Genomic DNA, 17,906 nt, shown 5'->3' with positions numbered 1-17,906 from the left:
TGGAGCTTTCTGAGGGGAGCAGAAATAAATCATGCTGTGTTTTGTCGCATTCAGCCTAAACTCCTAATCTGACTATAAAGAACCGCAACTTTGCGTTAGGGTATATATAGGCATCTCTATAAGAGGCCAAAAATACCTGTAGATTCTAAAACAAGCTTGTACTGAAAAATGCTGAGCTTCTGAACTTTTTAAAAGGTTGTCATTACCACCAAGAAGGGAAGCCAATGCACTGGCCACAGCCACAGACACTTCACTCACAACGTGCAGTTATTCAGGTTCAATGCAATCATCACAACTGATGCAAAAATTAGTGGTGAGTCAAGAGATCCACAAGAAGCCGAGTTCAGCTCCATGAGTGATGATGATGATGACGATGTTGTCGAGGTGCACAGAATGCAACAAGTGAGCAAAGAATATCAACACAAGCTGCCTGAACCATTTCATCAGAAATTGGTGATAGCATTTGTTATTGGGGGGTTCAGTTCCTGTTTGAGTTTGGGCCCAGTTTTGGCAAAAATTAACATTTGGGTTCACTTTTTAGTTTGTGTTCCACTGCAGTTTGACAACTTGGATATGTGCCTCTTCTGTCAGCGATGGTAAAAAGAATGCGAATGGCTAAATAAGTTTTTGTTTTAACTGAAAGATCACGTGTTTCGTAGCTCTCTCAGCTTTTGTTCAACGGCCAATGCTACTATGTTTGCTGACAAATAAATAATTAAAGCTGGCATTTCTCTCTGCCGTTTCCCGTCTATTTTCTTGCAACATTTAAGAGCATATCACAAAGCACTCAGAGTGAGCCAAGGCCAAACTTTCCTCGATCGTCGCCACCTTCCTGAAAGCCTGTTCTCAGTCGCTTTCACTTCTGTCACAAAGATTGGAAGCCAATCAGAAAGGGTCTTTTCAACGCCATCTTGGTATGGTAGTGTCCAGTCAAAGTCGGCCATCAAGCCCAACCCTGTATGTTGCCCTCGAGTAACTTGCTGGTGAGATACTGCTGCCTGGGAGGAGGTGTAGAAAATACTGTCTAGTCCAATTAAAACAATATTCCAATGCCTAGGAAATTCCATTGTTATAACCGATAATTGTTATTAAGCGGGTTGCAACAAAAAAAGATAAAACATAGCTCAAAACGTTTTATTCGCATGCAAGCAAGGTCGTAGTACTACTTGTTTGCAGAAAAGAAGCCATAGTTGGTCAGCTTTGTTTGCTGCATGTGAAGCTGGCACACATCTTTTTCAAGAGCATTTATCAGTGCTTCACCTAGCTGAGTGAAAGGCCTTTGGTGGAAACAAAGTCCCTGGGGGACTGTATCATGTGTTGGGCCTTCTACGAAGACACTATGTGAGTAGGCTGCACAACCGCGTCGTCAGAGTCACCACCGTCACCACTGTCCGCAGCATGCATCCGCACAACAATCGCCTCTTCGGTGAGGCACTCAGACAATTCCAAAACATCAGCCCTGACGTCCCCAAAGTCCCTTCCACGAAAAAATGAAGGAAGTTGAAGAGGCACCAAGTCAAATTCAAAACTGCGCACACGTGGCACAACAAGTGAATGTCCAAGGGAGCGACGCGAGCGAGCAGGTGCACGGACGATGCCAAAGCGGTGACGCCAGGAGGGGGGGTTCGGAAGGAAAGCTGCTCTCGTCCTCTTGCTTTCTCATACGCAGCACAGTCGACTCGTTTTCTGAGGGGTGGAAGGGATGCACCGCAGCTCGCATTTTTGGTGCACAAACCGGATTCAATTGTTATATCTGATATCGCGGCACTGGAGCACTGAAATAAGTGGTTTATTTTATCACAGAAATCATACAAAAGTGGACGGCGCCACAGTTGTTCAGCGTTATATCCGATATATTGTTATAAATGGTATCGTTATAAGTGAGCTCAACTGTAACAGGTCCGTGAAGAAGTTAACGGAACACGGGAGAGGTACCTGAATTGAATCGCGGCGTGATGGGGGTGCGTGTGCACTGGCTCTGCCACCCTACCTGATAATGCTTAATCATTGCTCGGCTGGCATGTATGACTTGTGGGGATCGTTGTGTCCCTACGCCTCGTCTGCACATGTTTTGGCGAGCTGGGAGCCGCCATTTTGGGCAGCCAGCGCGTCACGTGAGTCATGACCCCTTCGTGACCCCAAGCAACGCACCGAACCGGCTTGCCGTGAATGTGTGCGGAGGGCGCGGGGGAAGGAGGACCAGTTTGTCACCTTCTCTCCCGCCACCCTCTCCTCAACTGCCGGAGGAAACCTCCTCTCCCCCAAGCCGATGAACAGCCCGCGGGAGCGTTCCGCCTGGGGGACTCTGCTGAGAGATTCTGTCCTGACCGGTCGCAAGGGAAGCCCCCCTTCCCGCGACTGCAATAGCAGATATCGAAGTGAAAACTGGCAGGCGCAGTCAGAAACGCCAGCAAAGCGATGATTAAGCATTATCAGGTAGGGTGGCAGGGCCGGTGCGCACGCATCCCCAGAACATTGCTTGTTGCTTCCCATCAACATTTCTAGGCGGCACCGCAATGCACTTTGGTCACCGCTCCCCCTGTGCTCCGTTTACTTCTGCACGAACCTGTACATGCACAATGGGCCAGCAATGCAGTCTGCTGCATCCATATCCGAGCAGTGTAGCTGACCGTGCTAATAATCACCGACTTTTGCCGCTGGCTGTAGTATATACGTATAGTATATGAGCTAGTAGTAAGTAGGTACGGTGGTCTCTTGTGTTCAACCGCATGCACCTTTGACTGTGCTTGCACCGCAAGGCAAAACATTTAAACAAAATTGAAACTGAAAACAAATTTCTCGCCTGCGGTGAGGCATCCTATGTTATATAATGTTTGCTAGCTGAGGTTTTAAAAAGCACACGCCTGCAAGAGTTCCCACACACATTTATTTCACGTCTGCATGCCTCTGACTATGCGTTTGTTTCAGAATTTGCTTTGACCAGTTCCACCAATACCCTTTCACCATGCATTTGCGACTCATGATGTCGCAAAATGTGGTGTGGGAAAGTGTATAGGGCGTCAATCCCCGTTTTCACTTCTTCGACATTTTCTGCATTGCTAAGGAACTGGTGCTGCTGTGAATGGCATATTTGTATTCACAACACTCTCATCTAACGTATAGGTCAACTAGTTCTTACAATTTGGTGCCCCTAAAAGGTATGCGATGTTTTGCTGTTAAGTGTCATTCTTGACAGGCAAAGCACTTGACTACCTGTTTCTTTTTTTCCTGTACCTATTACATTGTAGTAATCTGTCCCTATTAAATGATACCAAGTGACCCAAATGTCAGTCTTTGTGCTAGCTGTCTTCACAGCTAGCACAAAGTATTGTGAACTCGTAACAACAAATTCGTTATAGACAGGTTCAGCTATATCAAACTGTTGGATATATCGAACTAATCGCAGTGCATACTCCAGTTCGCTATAACCAGGTTTGACTGTATTTTCTTAATGCCCTAATGCCTCCTCAATTTTTGTGGTGTGGAAAACCTAAATACAGCAAAGTTAATAGCAAAGTACAGAGAACATTGCAAAGGAAAGTAACTGAGAAGGTAAATTTGCAGCTTCTGGCAGCAGGGATTCTATGCTCCCAAACAAAAACATTGCTGTCAGAAACACTCATAAGGTGCACTTAAAACAGAGGCATTAGCGTCACGTGGGTGCATTCTGTGTAGACAATTTCATACTTATTAACTGCACAAAAGAATCTACCTTACCTAAACTGCTGGCTTCTTTGCACTTAAATTTTACAGAGATCTTACTTCTCACTCTTTTGTTACTACCACGTTCGCAACGATATGCACCTTGTCTGTTGCTTGTGCAAGCTTTGATGAACCGCTGACAATCGCTGTCTCGCGAAGCAGGTGGTTGCCCCTATTGGCACCTGTAACATTTGGCCAGACGCTCCACAAGCTATCGCATACTAGTAGGATTCATGCCCATGCCAAGAGACGACACCACCCACCCTGTGAGACAGCCATTGTCTACTGGCTGCCAGACCTAGGCACAGACGAGAGCCTTTTTAGGGAAGGGCATCACGAATTTGCACTGTTGTTCCCGAAATGCTCGAGCAGTACGGGCCGTGGAAAGGAAGAAGGAAGCTGGCGTCGTACCGAGCCAGATGGCGTGGTTGCGGGACTCGCAGTGCTCGAGGGCGGGCTCAATGCGGATGTCCTCGTCGGAGAGGGCAGGTGGCTCGAGGGGGAAGACCTCGAGGTGGCGCTGCATGGGGTCCACCAGCTGCCAGGCGCTCAGGATCACCGCGTCCACCAGCACCAGGCCGCCCACCATGCCGTACAGCTTCCAGCTCTCCACCCGCTGGAACGACAGGCCCTGCACCGTTTGCACGCCGTTCGGGGGGCTGTTGCGGGCCAGGTCGGCAATGGGGAAAACGTCTAGGGAAAAAAGAAGAAAAACTTGCCTTGCTTTCGGACTTGGACTTTGTCGTAAGGCGGTGCACACGCCATATCTTGGAGAACATGGCACCAAACGACAGCGTGAACCCGATGGCCAGAAACCACGAGCGAGCCTGCAACGAGAGGGAAGTTTAAAAAATAGAACTAGATTCTTGACAACTCACTGCGACTTTAGTTCCATTTTTTATCACTTGCGATACACTGTTTCCTCTGCTTTCTAGCGACTACCTATACCTACTTGCCTACTGGCAAAATGATCACCATGCACGTGTGGGTGGCACGCGACACAAAGGGCACGCGACACAGTGGGAACACTTCAACAGGTGGGTGACCGGAGGGAGGGATAGGGTAGAATTAAAGGGGCACGAAAAAAATGACCACATTATCAGGCATGTGCACTTGCTGCTGGCAGTCAACCGGAGTGCACATGATGGAATATGTGTATTGGACACATGATTAAATGAAATGGCCCATTCTGTACGTCTGCGCAAAACTTGAGACCAAGATGAAAAGGAACACGTAAACTATAGCTGTCTGGCTCAAAGGCACATTTTGCATTTATTCAGTTCAAGCTGGGATTTTATATGGCAAAGCAACATCTGGGGCTGTGATGTGTGCCATAGTAGAAGGCTATGGATTAATTTAGGCCACCTGGGCACACTGAACATCTTACAAGATCCTGTGCACAGATATTTTGCCTTTCTGCCAAACTGTAACGTCGATTCTATGGAAGAAGCTGACGCTAGGGGACTGAACTAGCTTGGGTTACTCGAGTTTCATGCAAGCAGAGGCATGCCCATGCCCTTGAGTGCTAATGAGACTATTTGTGGCATCAACCGTGGATTGTGAAGCGAACAGCTAGGCCAAGCCACTGCAGCAGCCAACATACCTGGCAGATGTGTGCATATCTAAACTCGCTGACAAACTGCCCGTCCAGGCCCAGCAGGCAGACGCACACCAGGCACAAGATGATGCCGATCAGCATGATGTTGTTGCACATGGGGTGCGACAGCTGAATGTACCTGCACACGCACAGCCGACGCTGCACTTGCCACCCAGTGTGCAGGCCACGCTGGCCCCACCACGACTGTAACATTCTCTCACATGTACAGCGTGCACAGGTGATAGCCATTTGGGGGCAAACTGCAGCGAAATTCCTGAGGGGGGGGGGGGCCAATCTTGTCTAAAGAAGTCTATACCTCGAAACTGACTGTTACACCACTTAGACGCCTAGCATTCAAATTAAGCACACTTGATTAAAAAAGCACTGTGGCAGGTGCGAAAAAAAAAAAAAAACACAAACAAAAGAAGAAAAAAAAAAAAGGATAAGTTTTCTGAATACGGCACAGAATCCACGACCTCTGCAAGGGAACCTGGCTTTGCCCTGTCTGCCAGCCCACTGGCCAGGGTGCTTTTTCAATGCGAAAGCATTTAGTTAACTTGGTAAGCCAAAAATCCGCCACTGTGGCCGACATCTCAAAGAATAAACAACAGGTGAAAAAATGCCTGAACGCACACAGCATACATAGACAAAGCCATTCCACACTACTCAAACTGCTGGCACGGCTCATACATGTCAACATTGCTCGGTGCAAAGGAAACCTCAGGCATGCTTAAGGCAAAGCATAAAGACATACCCATGAGTAGGTACTAGCATTCTCTGGATTGGGAATACACATTGGATTTATTTTTACAATAGCAAATGAAAAACAAAATTTGCCAACAGGTTAAAAATGGCATCAAAGTAAGGCGAGATGCGAGCAAACACAAGAACAAAAGTGTCGGCTTGATCTGCTCCAAGCAGAACAAAAACAAAACAAAGAAAAATGCACCAGCTGCCCCAACAGATGGTGCACGAGCAGCGCACGTGGGGAAACTGAATTGAGTAAGCTTTACTACAACAAGGACGCCCCATGGGGGGGGGGGAGAATAACCGAAGCAATCGAACGAGCCAGCCAACGCTTTTAAAAACGTTCTGAACAAATAAGAGCAAAAATGAATGCCTGTACACACAATACTGTCAAGACAAGTTTAGTCTGCTGAAGCTTAGTCTGCTGTATTACATTCTCTGTCAAAACAGGTCCTCAGTAACCAAATGTTAGTACCATTACAATGCATGTCCTCCATAACCAAATTTTGCTACCTTTACAATACACGTGAGCCAAACAAAACCAGTTAAAGAGCCGTTTGTTATATTTAGGATGACCCTATTCCTGGAGGTTGAAAATGCTCGTTTCTAAGATGTTATATTTTGCACTAGGCCCTCACTCAGGCCTAGGGAACAATCCCACTAGCAGTTCAATTATTTGCATTCATTTCAAAGATCAGCTTTGGGTTATTCGCTAATGTATTTGGCGACGATGGAGTTTTTTTTTTAAGCAGGACTTTATCCTGCAAGACTCAGTTATAAAAGTTTTCCCACTTTACAGAAAGTTGACAGCAGAAGACGAGACTGCTTGGATGTCCACATGAGTTTACAATGGAAAAAAACGCGCTCCAGTGGTTCTAGGAAAACACAGGGGCATGGGAAATCTCAGCACAACATACATCCTCTGTTTTCACCTCTAAATACTTACACCCATCTATGAGAGACCGAAATACCTGAAGAGTTCCAACCTTCTGGTTTCTTTTCAATTTTTTGCTTAACAAGGGCCCACTGGTGAAATAATGCCTCTTCAAAGTCGTCGTTTCTTTTAAGCTCAAGAAATGACAGAAATTCTTCAAGGCTGCACTTAATTTCCAGCCATTCTTGCCTTTCTCACAGTGGTACCCAATTTAAGTTTGCAGTAGCTTCATAGCTATCTTGCTAGTTGTCAAGATATTCTATGCAGGTTCCACAGAAGCCACACACCACTTTCATGAAATCTTTCCTTTGATGCTACCAGCCTCAACAAGCTCTTAAAGGTGACGTTTCACATCCATTGTTACAAACAGCCTTTGTTTCCTGGCCGCAAGCACATCTCTTAGAGTGGCTATGTGCAAGGCTGTTTCTGTTGCAGAGATATGAATTTTTTTTTCCAGTAAGGCCACTGTTTTTTGGAACATGTCTGTCTGAATCTTAGCAAGTAGAAGCCACAGCTGAGTGCATGGATGTTCGAAATGTGCTTTCAACGCTGCCGGGAACTTTTTCTGTGAGAGAAAATAGGAGCGCAGACCTTTAAATATTTTCAGAATTCACTCAAGTGCTGAACCAAGTGTTTCCACGTTCCAGAATTTCAGCATACTCTATTCCAGCAAACGCACAGAACTTCTCGTGTTCCTCCACTCTTACAGTGTACACGTGGAAGTACTTGTAAACCTTTGCGGAAAGGCCTTCCACGTCGAATGGCAAGCAATCCACCCTTGACTGAAGGCAGTTGCGGAAGATGTGGGCACCACAGCCAATGCCAACAACATTCCCACCCAGAGCTCTCTGCAGCTTTTGCCACACATTATTCTGCCCCAATCGCTTGGCGCCTCTGAAGTATGTGTTCAGGTTGCCTGCGCAAAGGCCCGCAATCAAATGTTTCACCCCTGAGAGAAGAGAACTCCATCCCTTTTGTTTGTACTCCGCTTGCTGGATTGAAGAACCTCATCAGCACAGGAAACATTTGTTGCTCTTTTCTGTTCGAGGCATCCACACTCAGCGTTGCGTACGCACAGGCGTTCAGACTTGCTGCCACTTCTTCCAACAACGATGGCACCAAGACATTGCAGATTATAGCTTCGCACTTAGTACGTGCACTTGAGTACTTAGGTTGGGAGAGACTTCAATTTAATTGCGAAATACAGTCATTAAACCGAAATGTCTGCTTGTGTCTGACGGTGCGGTAGGCAAACAACACTTCCACAGCAGCCACTTTGTCCCCATGAGTGTTTTGAATGAAAAATGATGAAAGGCTGGCACTCATGACCCTGCATGGCCTTCTCCGCATTTTTGTGCTTCTGAGTGCTGACGAGCTGGCTGATGACGCTACGGCGTCCGTGCACAAGAGAAAAAGGGTCTTCGCTTATTGCGAAGACCCTTGTTGAACACGCAAGTACGTTTTTTTTGCCAATTTTTTTAAAAAGAAAAGTGCACTGTTGCCAATTAAGATTCTACATGTGTGCTATATCTAGCAACTAAAAAAATATTTCTACACGCGCGTCTTCGCGAGAGAAAAAGCGTTTGTGGGCCAGAACAGATGTAAATTTTACTCTTTTGGTAAATATTTTAAAGTATTGTTACAAGCATTGTTACGAGTATTTATAAGTATATATGTAAAATATACTTGTAGCGAGTCGGCACAGTGTCAGTTCCTTTCAACTCACTTCGCGTCAATTTTGAAACTATGCACTCCTGCAATAACGAGACATGATTATTTATTGGGAGAAAAAGACAGGTCGCAGAAGTGGACTACATAAACGGGACTGTCCCAGCCAAAACAGAACGTCTGGTCACCCTAGTTATAGGTATAAATGCCGAGAATGGCTAGGCCTGGAATAATGAAAGTTGACTGTACATGCAAGAAGCAACATCCTCCGGAGTCCATGCAAGAATCGACTGGTGAATGTAAAAAAAAACCAGAAACACTTTGGCTCCTGACCAAATTGGCTTACGGGAAGGGGGGGGGGGGGGGGGGCAAACAAAGTGGTGGGAAGGACGGGCAAAGTATTAGGGTGCACCAAACTGTGCACATAACAGTTTCCATTCTGACCAAACTACACACAAGAAAGGAAAGGAAGGCTAAGACTAAAACAGACGATGCAAGACACTGCTTTTGCCCACTTAGTTCCACAAAAGCAAGCCGTGAAACGAGAGATGGTAAGTGGGGGCTCATGCTTTTTGCCCTGGTCTCACCTCGAGTGCCTGAATATCCAGTTGAATATGAGCAGGCCGACAGCCCAGACGACGCCTATGAAGGCCACCGCACACATGCCCAAGAAGAGGCTCAGTGATACTTTGCGGTGGACCCGAACTATGATTGTCCGGTCCTGGGGTGGCTTGCCATCTGCACCGTGGACATGGTGGAGGGAGGGGGAGCCTGCTGGCACCACTCTATTTCCCACACAGGACCATTATGCTGGTCCGCTAAAAGCTTCCATCCAAGTGGTACTAATGGGAGCACTACAGAGCATTCCACAATGTAGTTCTCAGTGGGTTGCCTGATATAGCTTTTGGACTGTTCAAGCCAATGCTGGCAATGGTGGCAATAATATATAAGATTCACTATACAAGAGGGAAAAAAAAAATTAACGTGCCGAAATCAATTGAAGACTCAGTTTTACATTGTATTACGATATAATTTTTCACTTCTACCGATTATGCTGATTTTATTAGGTGTCTAAATGCTCTTTCAATCAAAAATCAAATTAAGTTCACAAAAAACAAGGCCCAATCAAATTGCACGCGCACATCCCCTTTCCTCGCCATCCTAAAAAGCAACCGGTGAAATGCCGAAGACATAACATCCTCCTGCACTCGGAAAAAGGTGCAGGGCATTTTGCCACAATGATTAGTCAAGCATAGCCCCCAGTGAGAGCAGCCATGCTTAATATACACTGACTGTTCTACATTTCAATGCAACGTTTCATTTCAATTGACAAGTTGTACGGTACCAAAATTGGATGCAAGATTCTGTGGCCACTTTTGAAAGTGCTTTTAATGAGTTGGTTTTGTGACAAAGCCAGTTGACACCTAACACTTAGTTTTTTGCGACCTCCTGTACCAATTAAACTTGCAAAAAATTCCTATATAAACTGCCAGCTTCCTAGAAGTAGCAGCACAAGCAAAATAAGTCTACCTGTGCCACAAAGTTTTGGCCAGTTAATTGCTCAAATAAGTTAACTGCTCAAATATGTTAACAGAAAGGCACGTGAGCTAGAAACTGAAGCACACAAGTGAAACTTGTATCTTTATGGTGCACCTGCTGCCAGTAAGCTTGTTATGTAGTTTCAGTGGCACTACATGGATGAAACAACACCAACTAGTTCACTTTCAAACCTTGTGACGTGCAAAATTACGCTTAGTGATGCTTGTCAGAACTCCCGGTTTCCCCCTCTTCCCTTGGGCCCAGAAGAAGCCCAAGGGCCATACAACGTGAGCCAATGATGTGTCCCATAGCAATGCGCGAATATTCAAAACCTTCAAATATCAAAGCGAATAAAGCAATATTTGATTCGGCTTTGAATTGCATAGTACTATTAGAAAGTTACTAATCAATTTTCAAAGTATTTCGAAGTTCAAAAACAAGCACAGGCTTCTCCGCTGGCGGCGCCGGGCTTCCCCGCACTGCTCCGGTGACATGCGGCCAAACGACAAGAGGAACATGCTTTCAGGGAGGGCCTCTTGTCTCTTCCCCCCTGGGCCAACTCCGCACTGGTGCTTCTCTCTTCTCTTTTCACATCCTCATGATGCGGACAAGTTCAAGCTGCCCTGGTCAACACTCTCTAGATAAGAAATCCAAGCTGCGTACTGACGCAACGTTCCTTTTTTTTTTTTTTTTTCTATTTGGGACGTAGGAAGAAATTGCCGCAGCTTGCACTAGTGGTGCAAGGCTGGAGAAACAGCAGAGCTGGCGGCCCTTAGCTTATTCTTAGTTCACCTCAGTTTAGGTGTGGTTATGCTTCAAGACTCGGTCAAGTTCTCTGCGTAATTTCATCATTAGCCCCCCAAAGAGCAACGAATACTTGGTCATTGAAGTAAGTACAATGTACCTGAGCTCTTAATTCCAGATCTCCTGCAACTCGCTGGCATTTTGTCGCCACTTCACTGGCGCGATATTTGTGCCAGTACGGATACAACGGCTTTCGCACCGTGCTTCCTCTTTTTTGGGAGTGACGCTCTTCTTCCTTCACCATATCTCTCCCTTCATCAGTCTGTTGCACCTCCCAAAGATTTTCACACTTGCCGCTGAAATTTCTCTATGACTGGCAGGCCCGGATCATTTTGCCCGCAGTCCTTTAAATATCTCCCAAAGTGGACCGCATTAGCACGCGGTCCACATAGAACTGGCCAGAAATGGCGGCAACCCGCTTCGCGAACTAGGCGTCTGTGCTCCCCACTTCAGGCACGAAGGCACGTGAGCTGGCGAGGAGAACAGCACGCGAGAGATCGCCCCATGAACGCAGGGCAGAGTTCTCGAAGGTCGAGCGGTGCCGGCGCACGCGATGAAGTCATAGCTAGGCCAGGCTTGGCTCCACCTATGCAGCTGCGTGAAGGTCATGCCAGGCGGCTCACGCCGAAGGAGCTTTTTTTTCTTGGTACTTTTTTTTTGCTAACACCAGTGGGGCAAGCTCAAGCTTAAACAAATTCTGCTGTTAAAACGATGCACGGCTAGATACCAAGATAAAGCTTATTTGACCAGAGGGCATTGACACTGCTGCACTCCCAAAGCCTCCAGGCGGGAGAATGTTGGAACTTTCAATGACGATGAAGACGATGCAAGCACCGCGCACAACAGACGCATAGGAAGAAGACGAAGACGCCTAGGCGAGGCGGCGAGATGTGCGCTTTTTAGACGGTTCCCTGTACATTGTGTGAATATATCGCATTTTCCTAGACGACGGCCTCCTCCTTTGCTTCCCTGGACGTTCTTCAACATGGTCCAACCTGACCATGCACTATCATGCACTTGGGCCAATTTTAACCCTAACTTTTTTATGCATTTATATTAGGCATGACACGCCCTTCACGGAACTCATATTGAAGGTTTTTTGTGTGTGCGTGTTGTTATTACGGGAAGAGACCTGCAAGCAAGTGCAAAGTGGAGATGACATCACCATGCCATGAAGGCATGCAGACGAGCATTTAAAAACCAGGTCAGTTTTTTATGGCTTGTGCTGCCCTATACACAGAGCTGCCTTCCTAGAACTGACTTGAATGCACCAGAAACTGACGTTTCCATTTTTTAAAGGAGACAGCTTGCCAGGATTTCACTAATACTAAAGCACTTGTTGTTGAGGTCACCACGTGATATGGAAGTTGATTCTATATAAAATATAGTACAGTCAAACCTCGCTATAACGAGGTAGTATAGGGACAGCAAATTTGTTTGTTACCGTATATCTGATATTCGTTGTAAAAGTAGAGGTAAAAATCGGCTCTAACAAGTAAAAAATCTGGCTCGTGCAAATATACTTGACACAAAAATGCATTTTTTGAGGCTTTGAGTCTGCTATAAACAAGGTAAACCTCATCTTTGTCCTTGTTGCATTTCAAGCTCAATGGACCAGAACATGAGCATGTGAAATTACAACAGAACAAAGTTTACTTGACAAAACAGGCCTGCATCCTTATTTATTTGGTGAAGCATGTGATCTTCGTCTGGTGGTACTCACAGCCCTGAGCAGGAGAAAGTTTTCCACAGTGTCCACGAACAAAAGGGCCTTTATACTTCTGCAGTTACAGACAACTGTTTTTTTTTTTTCGTTTTTTTTTTTTCAAGTAGCTTCTTAGACTCCTGGTCAAATATTTCTTTGTCAGATCCGATATCGTGGGCGCCTCTCCCGGTTTCCGTTTCGTTATAAAATAAGTGTCATTGAAATCAAGCATGACCAACCAAAGTTTGTATTTAATTTGCTATAGCCGAGAATCCGCTATATCCGTGTTTGTTATAACGAAAATTAAATGTATATTATCAAATAAGCTAAAATCAGTAGGATAGCCTCTGTATGTTTGTTTTACAGCATAGAAATTTTTTTCAAGCCCTTTCGAATTAGCCTTTTATTTTTTTACACGCTATAATTACTGAAGCATGCTTGAGAAATTGCAAATTTTAGTTTTCTTACTGGAAATCACCAAATATTTGCTTTGATTGAAAAATATTCGCCTTAATTTGCAACTATATTCAAACAATATCAATACTTGCTTCGTATTTGCTCCAAAATTACAAATCACTATTCACACACCCCCAGCGTGTCATGTTGAATGCGCGCTTTAGTACTCTCTGCCTGCACACAGCTAGTGACATGAAAGGCATGGAATACAGCCCCATCTTTCTTGCGATGTCGATGATTGTGAATGAGAGGACAGCAGTGTCTGTGCCGTTCCAGGGCCTGCTGCACGGACACCCGCTCCAACAGAAGTGTGTTCTGGCACACGGATGGGCATTTCACCACTTGTGTGCATTCGTGATGAGCTTCAGTAACACAAAAACCTAACTACATCACTTTGCATAAAAATGCATCAGTTCTGATTTGTTCACTCACAAATGTGGGTATGTGCAATGCTGGAAATTATATGCAGGTTTTCTGTTATGTCACCGAGTTTAATGTTGCAGCAACATATTGCTGAGTCTAGTGCTGCTGCAATGTTGGTGCTTAATTTAGAAGTCTAATGCAAAACAACAACCTGGCCATACTGCGATCTCTTGCCTCAATGATATTGATCCCTGTAGCCTGTTGCAACAGTGGTGCCATACAATTCTGGCCCCCTGGTTAATGCGCTCCAGGAGCAGTGGAACGGTACGAGATGCCTATGATCGCTTGTACTTGGTATCAACAGCACTTTGTCGCTTAACATTGTAGCAGGAATTCTCTGGAAAGGAACTGCTCTACTTCTAAAGCTTCTACTTCTAAAGGTTAATTGAGTAATTTAAAAAAAAGCAGTTGCTTCATAAACAGCGGCCGACTGCGGCACACCCAAACACACACAAAGACGAGCTCACCTGTCCATTTTTCTTGGTTGAGTATAGTGAGATTGTCCGTTTGGGTGTCAAAGTAACCAATTTTGACATAGTTGCCATCTGAACAGGAAGACAAGAAAACCAACAATAGGGGAGCTGAAGAGACGTGACAGTCAATAATTAACAGGGAGAAACTGCTCGCATGCACCCAGCTCATCAATTTTTTTCCTGCCATGCTTCACCCACCTGTGGCACTCCCAGCCCATAGCATCGAAGACTATATTTCCTATTGGCACCAAGGTCACTTGAGACCATGTGCCGTTAGGGAGCCTGCCATTCCAGCTCACCAGCCTGTTGATGTCTAGTGCAGGACAGGGGCCTTTCCCATAGATGTCCAACCGCTATATTCAACGCCATCCGTCCCTAAACAGCCATGCTGTTATTTGTGTGGCTCATCCATTAACAACAACTTGGTGTCACAAGGCTGACCCAACTCTACTGTCCCTTTAATGAGCTATGACATCCCCAAAACAGGTTTGTTCCACGATTCAATGATGCTTTGCCCTGCACAGCCCTTTCATATTTCCAAGTCAGGCCTTAACAATTTTGTACTGCATATGCTATTTAAGGGACGCACTTTTGTAAGGGCTGCATCCCCAACTGACTTGGCGGCCCACAATTCAGGATCAAAAAAAGGGGGGTGGGGAGGGGCTGGAAAACCAACAGTTGCGTTTCTCCTGCAGTGCCATGAACTCCATTACCAGTGCCTCTTTACCTCCACCATGGCCTCCACAGATTAGCACGCCATGCCCTTTACTGTCTTGCAGTGGTTCTGCTGCATGCAATCTATCCGACTGACTGTGACAGCTGCCCCACAGTTTCTAGCACACAGTACAATCTTGTGCACGATCTTGTTTTTTTCATCCCGCTCTACCCCCCATACAAGTAGTGTAGCTATTGCTTCTTTGTTCTTTTTTTTTTCATTGCTGCTGAACAGCACTGGCTGCCTGCAGTATGGAAAAAAAAAAAGAAAGAGGCTAACTGCACAAGATGCTTGAAATTTTTGTATGATCCAAACAGCACAGAAAATGGGCAGCCAGCAGAAACGAAAAATAGGTGTGGCAGCACTCCAGCTCAGATCAGAGATGCATAAAAGATGCATGCATCATTAAGCTGAGCCCAATCAGCGGTGACAGCTATGAATACCGCCAATGAGCGTGGCTGGACGCAGACAGCGTTACAGCGGCATAAATGAAGCGCTGCTAATCCAAAAAGTGAACTAAAAGTGGCATACCCATGCATGAGCTGCACCAACAAAACTGAAAAAAAAAGAAAAAAAAGAAAAAAGAAAAAGTGCTGCCCTTACATGAGCGATTCTGTTTCCCCATGTGCAAGAAAGGCGTCTGTGTGTTACTGTCACTATCAGTACCCCTGAATTCAAGACACATGCTTACCAATCATCTGTTCAATAAGCGTCCAGGCCATACGATCACCTTTGGCTGAGAAAGCCACAAACCCCTGGAACAGAAAACAGTGAAGCAGGCACGTTATTCAAGACAAGGCTGCACATCTACACTTGACGTGCCAGTAACATATGACAGGTTTCTGGGGGGATAGCGCCATGCTCTGCCTCTTACGTAGCTTTAAACTAAACAGGCTCCCCTAATTTCACTTAATCAGATTTCCGCAGTAGTGCAAAAAGGCGATAATCACTTGAACAGGTTGTTTTTATTTTTATAAACAACCAGGCCTCTGGGATGGGAGCTTTATTTTTCCCTGCTATTAAAACAGCGGCACACATACAACAGCCTCTAGCAAACCGAAAGATAACAGGATTTCAAATGGGAGCAAGGGAGGGAGGGTTATATATATATATATATATATATATATATATATATATAGTCTGAAAAGATAAAAACTCACACAGAGCGCGAAAAAAATAAGGTTAGTAGAGACAGAGACAAACGAGAAAGACGTAGAAAATAGAAATAAGTGTACTGACGTTTCAGGGAGAGGACTCCCTTTCTTCAGAGTACTTTCAGAGTACTCTGAAGAAAGGGAGTCCTCTCCCTGAAACGTCAGTACACTTATTTCTATTTTCTACGTCTTTCTCGTTTGTCTCTACTAACCTTATATATATATATATATATATATATATATATATATATATATATATATATATATATAGAGAGAGAGAGAGAGAGAGAGAGAGAGAGAGATGCATGCGCCATCAGATGTGTCAGATGGCGGTACATCTGACAGCCAGAGGTGTCTTTTGGATCAAGATATGGTTCAACATTTGTACAGAGTTGTAAAGGAGCCATAGGTACAGTTTCAACACTACCTTGTTTTTCATGTCTGCAGCCTGCAATACTGCAGCTCCAATTGTGTTTCTCCCAGGATTACTCTAGTTGATTACAGTGCAAACGAAGGTCGAAAGCGTGAATAAAGAGGCCATGAAGAAAAATATGACTTTGTTCAATTTGAAAGAACTAGCCTTTGGAAAATCACTCAGCTTCATTTCAAAGCGTTTTCTAAACACGAAAAATTCAAGAAATAAAACTCTTTCAAAGTTTGCACTGCAGCGAGGTGATATGATAGCAATGATGTGTTATGGGCCAGCAGTAAACACCTAGTTCTCAGTGCGTGAACTGCACATTAGAATTCAAGTGATATGATCCAACGGAACTAGAGGCCCCACTACAATTGCCCAGTCATGTTTCTTGAAAGGTGACTGGTTAGTGGCCACCAATCGCAAAAACAAGACTCTGTGATGTAATAGAAAATTTTTTGGAAAGTTGCTTCATATGTTTCCTTTAATACCTCGATTATTTCTTTGAAATTTGCAGTAAAACTGGCATCATTGCTATTGGGACAGGCCAGTCGTTGTAATGAACCAAACTTGTATTTTCTCTACATGGCCCCTTTACGAAAGATGGTGATCAAACGGCTAACGCGTTTTACTGCAGTTGCGACAGAAATATTTCTGCAAGGTACAAAACACAACCAAAACGGCGCCGGTTATAACTCGAGACGGACTAAAAAAGGACACATACACTTGATGTAAAGACTGTGCACTGACAAATGTTTATTAAAAATGAAGCGAAAATATATATATATATATATATATATTAGGGGTGTGCGAATATCAATTTTTTAATTTCGAAGCGAATTCGAATAATAAAAACAAAGTTCGAATCGAAATCGAATCGAATATTTTTCGAATACAAATACTTATTGTTTTTTGCAAAATTAAAATTTTCACCATCTAGAGACACAAAAACTGCAACTTTAGTGCACAACAAATCACACAAAGTAAAATTAGGAATTACACAATACCATTGCACTCAACAGGTTAAAGGAGCCATGAAGAGAAAATGCAAGTTGGTTTTATTCGAAAGATTTCGTGTTTTATAGTGCCCCCAGCGCTTGTCCGGATACAAACGGTGCTTTATTCACTGAGAAATTAAACAATTTAGGTTAAAATTTTGATTTTCCCGCTCAATCGTGCGTTTTCGTGGTCCCAAGTGACATCACGGGAACCGACCGCTCTGCAGCCTAGAGTACCTTCATTCACGCATCCGCCGTACAGGGTAGAGACACGTATACGCTGGCGCCGCCATTTTCGGTTGCTCGCTCGCCGCCGAAGCAAGTCATTGTGTCAAAACCGCGCTAAAATTATCGCCGCAACGCGGCTTACTGAAGAAGTTTGAATCATATTGTCTGTTTCGCGTTGCTAGGTCTCGTGGGAAACGAAAAGAATAACGCGTTGAGCCCGTTGGCCCAATTGCGGCGGCACGGGACCGTTCAAAGGTTGTCTCCACCCTGTACAGCGGTGTTGGTTTGTTCCCGCGTTTCTTTACGTTCCGTAACCTAGATGGTGCCACCATACCGTGGCAAGCGTTT

General features: G+C 44.9%; 1 protein-coding gene across 4 annotated transcripts in view; it reads right to left on the bottom strand.

The window, feature by feature from the left end:
• Positions 1-17,906, bottom strand: part of Gaba-b-r1 (gamma-aminobutyric acid type B receptor subunit 1) — a 78,005-nt gene that overhangs the window by 28,288 nt on the left and 31,811 nt on the right. Inside the window, exons 8-13 of one of the 4 annotated variants that reach the window (XM_077674423.1) lie at positions 15,455-15,518; positions 14,043-14,120; positions 9,236-9,386; positions 5,306-5,438; positions 4,422-4,529; positions 4,114-4,333 (exon numbers count right to left, since the gene is read on the bottom strand). In XM_077674423.1, coding sequence (XP_077530549.1) covers positions 4,114-4,333; positions 4,422-4,529; positions 5,306-5,438; positions 9,236-9,386; positions 14,043-14,120; positions 15,455-15,518 — 754 coding nt within the window. The remainder of the gene's footprint in view (positions 1-4,113; positions 4,334-4,421; positions 4,530-5,305; positions 5,439-9,235; positions 9,387-14,042; positions 14,121-15,454; positions 15,519-17,906) is intronic. The other 3 variants (XM_077674441.1, XM_077674431.1, XM_077674450.1) reach the window with 3 other exon arrangements.

The sequence above is a fragment of the Haemaphysalis longicornis genome, unplaced genomic scaffold (genome assembly GCF_048455015.1).
Source record: "Haemaphysalis longicornis isolate Haplotype H1 unplaced genomic scaffold, Haemaphysalis longicornis Haplotype H1 scaffold_1, whole genome shotgun sequence".
NCBI classification, from domain to species: domain Eukaryota; kingdom Metazoa; phylum Arthropoda; class Arachnida; order Ixodida; family Ixodidae; genus Haemaphysalis; species Haemaphysalis longicornis.
Note: the sequence above shows the minus strand (reverse complement) of the source record. Positions and strands in the feature narration are given on the sequence as shown.